The 3499-nt window shown below is 62.4% G+C and overlaps 1 protein-coding gene across 1 annotated transcript in view; it reads right to left on the bottom strand.

Moving 5' to 3' along the window:
• Window positions 1–3499, bottom strand: part of CAMSAP3 (calmodulin regulated spectrin-associated protein family, member 3) — an 8898-nt gene that overhangs the window by 4900 nt on the left and 499 nt on the right. The window contains exons 4-13 of the mRNA XM_014538583.1: window positions 3465–3499; window positions 3262–3294; window positions 2384–2431; window positions 2007–2145; window positions 1145–1284; window positions 971–1064; window positions 844–898; window positions 626–699; window positions 242–311; window positions 8–134 (exon numbers count right to left, since the gene is read on the bottom strand). The exon at window positions 3465–3499 is cut by the window's right edge and continues 8 nt beyond it. Coding sequence (XP_014394069.1) covers window positions 8–134; window positions 242–311; window positions 626–699; window positions 844–898; window positions 971–1064; window positions 1145–1284; window positions 2007–2145; window positions 2384–2431; window positions 3262–3294; window positions 3465–3499 — 815 coding nt within the window. The remainder of the gene's footprint in view (window positions 1–7; window positions 135–241; window positions 312–625; window positions 700–843; window positions 899–970; window positions 1065–1144; window positions 1285–2006; window positions 2146–2383; window positions 2432–3261; window positions 3295–3464) is intronic.

Raw genomic sequence — 3499 nt, 5'->3', positions numbered from 1 at the left:
CCGGCACAGGGCGCGGGGGGCCCAGGCTGTCTGAGCTGACAGAGCGGAGTAGGACCGGGTCTCCCATGACGACATCCACGTCGCTGTCCAGGCCAAAGGGGGTGCTGAATGACACAGCCTGGGAAAGGGGGCGGCTGGGCGGCCAGAGGGAGGGGTCAGCCCCTGGGCCAAGCCCCGGCCCCATCCCAGCCCCAGCCTGGCCCAGCCCTCTCCACTGCCCAGGCCCTTGAGATGCACTCACCTGAGCTGCCGGTTCCAGGCCTTGCCCAGGGCCTCCATATGGGACATGGATGGGGAGGACTTCAGTGAGCCTGGGGAGGGTTGGGGAGGGGTCACTTGGAGGTCACTATGGGGGGGCGGGGTCACTCACTGGTCATTAGGGGGGCGGGGTCACTGGGGACCATGGGTGGGGTTGGCCAGGGGGTCTCACTGGGTGAGTCACCGATGGGTCATTATGTGGATGGATAGCTGGGGGAAGTCCTGTTGAGCCACTGGGTCAGTGTGGGGGTCAATGTGTGTTACCATGTGCCAAAGAGACCCAATGGAGGGGTCACAAGGTGACAACATGAATTCAGCTGGGCAGTCTTTTGGGCGGGGGTTTCCCGGGACATCCCTGTGCCCTCACCTGTGGATCCTCGGAGTGGGGACTGGGGGCCACCAGGTGACAGGAGTGAATGGCGGAAGTTGAAGACAGGAGAACTGCCAAGAGATGCACGTCAGCCATGGGACCCCTCCCTCACCTCTCCCGGGGCAGAGCAGAGCATCCCTGAGGCCTGTCCCAGTGACCAGCGGGAGGAGGCGCCCGTCACGGCTGTGGACTCTCACCCAATGGGAAAAGCGTACCTACTGCCACTGCTGTTCTGAGGGGTGGAGGCCTCTGTGGCCTGGGGGGAGGCGGCTGCAGCAGAGAGAGGAGGGTCAGTCAGAGCTCGGCCCCCTGCCCCCACCTGGACCCCGGGCTGGGCCTCACCGTGACCGTCAGGCAGGTCCTTGGCCTGCACGAAGTCAGGTTTCAGCACCTCAAAGCACATGAACATCTCAGCCAACAGCACCACGAGGTTGATCTGGAAGCGGAAGGCAGGGTCAGCCCAGGGGACCCATGGTCCTGGATGCCCACATGCCCACATGCCCGAAATGGCCTTACCTTGAGGGGTGGTGGCACATAAAGCAGGTCCTCCAGGGACAGTGGGCAACCACGAGGAAGGCGGGAGGCGCAGAAATCCTGCACCAGCTGGAGGTTGTACAGACTGTCCGCCACCGACATGGGGTCCTTGAGGCACACCTCTGTGGGGACAGAATGCCCGGTCTGAGACGGAGAAGGGGCCCCGGGGAAAGGAGGCCTCCTGTGGGTCTAGTGCCAGGCACCTTCACCAGGCGGGTACTGGGATAGGCTGTTCCTCAGGTCTCTTCATGGCTACTTCCAAAACCTAGGGCACTAGTCCCCCAAGGACTCAACTCAAAAAGCTTTCCCTGCCTGGCTGGTGTGGCTCAGTGGCTGGGTGTCCTCCCATGCACCGAAAGGCTGCCATGGTTCCATTCCGGTCAGGGCACATGCCCAGGTTGTAGGCTCAATCCCCAGTAGGGGGTGTGCAGGAGTCTCACTCTGGCAGTGATGTTTCTCTCCCTCTCCCTTCCTCTAAAAACCTTAAAAAACACAAACTTTTCCTGATTACCCAGCACCCTCCGGGCACCTGACATCTGGAATGTTCTTCCAGATGAACTTGCTGTCTTTCTCTCCAAACTAGAATGTGAGCCACTGGATCCTGGCCTCTAAAATGAAGTCTGGCACACAGTTCACGCTAGGAATATTTGCTGCAGGAATGAGTCATATGAAGCTCAGAAAAGTTTAGACACTTATGTGAAGTCACACAGCGAATCAGGGCAAGAGGTTAAACCCAGGTCTGCCGATTCTGGAAGCTGCACTCACAGTGGCTGCACCACTCTGGGAACCGCCGCCTGGACACTGGGCTCCGGGGAGGGCGTTTGGCCCAGGCCTATTCACTCACCCTCAAGCCTCAACAGCTGGGGACAATAGCAGTGGATTGTGGCGGCCAGTGCAGCCCCACTGGCCAGGTCCTGGAGGCCAGTCACGGTGGGAAAGCAGGGGGCACATCGGGCCACAGTGCGGTCCTTGCGATACCGGATCTGCGGGTGGGAGTCAGGTCAGGTCAGAGGTCAGGCTGGCCCTCAGGTTAGCGGTCATGCAGGCCGGGCAGGGAAGACTGGGGTTTCCGCCATGAGGGGGAGTCCCAGAGCCAGAGTGAGGGCCAGCCTGGAGCGGGGGAAGGGCAGCAGCAAGGCAGAGGAGGTGTCTTCGAGCAGCCAGGCCAGCAGTGGGGGCTGGGGCAGGGGCTCCTGGGACCTGGGGTGGGGGATACATTACCATGGGGGGTTTGCTCCCCGACTCCTTCAAACAGAAGGCAATTGCGTGCTGGGGGGAGAGGAGCAGCCGTCAGCGGGGCGGGAGGGGTGCTGACTTGCTGGGCACCCAAGCACACCTCCGGGAGCAGGGGGAGGAAAGCCCGGAGCCCAGTCCTGAGCCCTTGGCCATCCAGCTCCCTGACTGCACTCTGGCCGGCTTTGGGGACCCCAGCTCCTCCCAGCCTGAAGGGACCCCACAGAGCAGCCTCCATGCAGGGAATCCTCCCCCCACCCCTAAAAGACCCAGGCCCAGCTCAGGGAAAGGAAGCAGGTAAGCAAAAGGAGAGGAACCCCCAACTAGGCCCCAAGGCTGGGGAAAGAGGCCCTGGAGTGAGGAAAGGCAGGGACCCCACCCAGCCCAAGGCCTCCCCCACACTCAGTGGTCACTTTCCCCTTGTGCTTCAGGGATGGGCACCTCCCACCCCCAAAGGTGAGATGGAGCCCCAGGAAGCTGGAGTCTCAGGAAGAATCTGCCACCTTCTGGGTGTGGGGCTTCCTCTTGGCCAGAAGGGGTCTCCTCCATGCGCCTGCCCCACTGGGTCAGGACCATGTCTGATGGGCTGGGCCCTCCTTCAGAGACAGGAGGACTCCCCGCCTCAGCTGTTTCCCAGCCAACAGGGAGTTCTACCCTGTGACTGATGGGAGGGGAGGGGGCTGCCCTCTCAGTGAACAGCAGAGTGTTCCCCCTTCTCTTGGTCCACAGAGGGGTTCCCTGTCCCCCAGGGCTGGGGTCACACCTCCTTTGCTCACAGCCGGGGGAGGTAGGAGGAGGAGGAGACAGGCAGACAGACACAGAGCGACAAGCAGGCAGGCAGACGGGGCAGAGAGGGCCCCACTTACAGGAACCAGCTTCCAGTACCAGCGTGTGGGGCACTGACGCCAGAGAGGCAGAGATGAGAGGAGCAGGCACAGGGAGGGGAGGGGAGGAGGGAGAGGGAGGAAGACAGAGAGTCACCTCTAACACCCTCAATGCAGGAACGCCCGCTCTGCCCACCCGGCCCTTGACTGTCCGTCCTTCCGTCCATCTACTGCCCGAGCCTCACCGAGGGCTGCGCGGGGGCCGCCCCCTCTGCGGGCG

The sequence above is a fragment of the Myotis brandtii genome, unplaced genomic scaffold (assembly GCF_000412655.1).
Source record: "Myotis brandtii unplaced genomic scaffold, ASM41265v1 scaffold193, whole genome shotgun sequence".
Lineage (NCBI taxonomy): Eukaryota > Metazoa > Chordata > Mammalia > Chiroptera > Vespertilionidae > Myotis > Myotis brandtii.
This window is presented reverse-complemented; position numbering and strand designations above follow the sequence as displayed.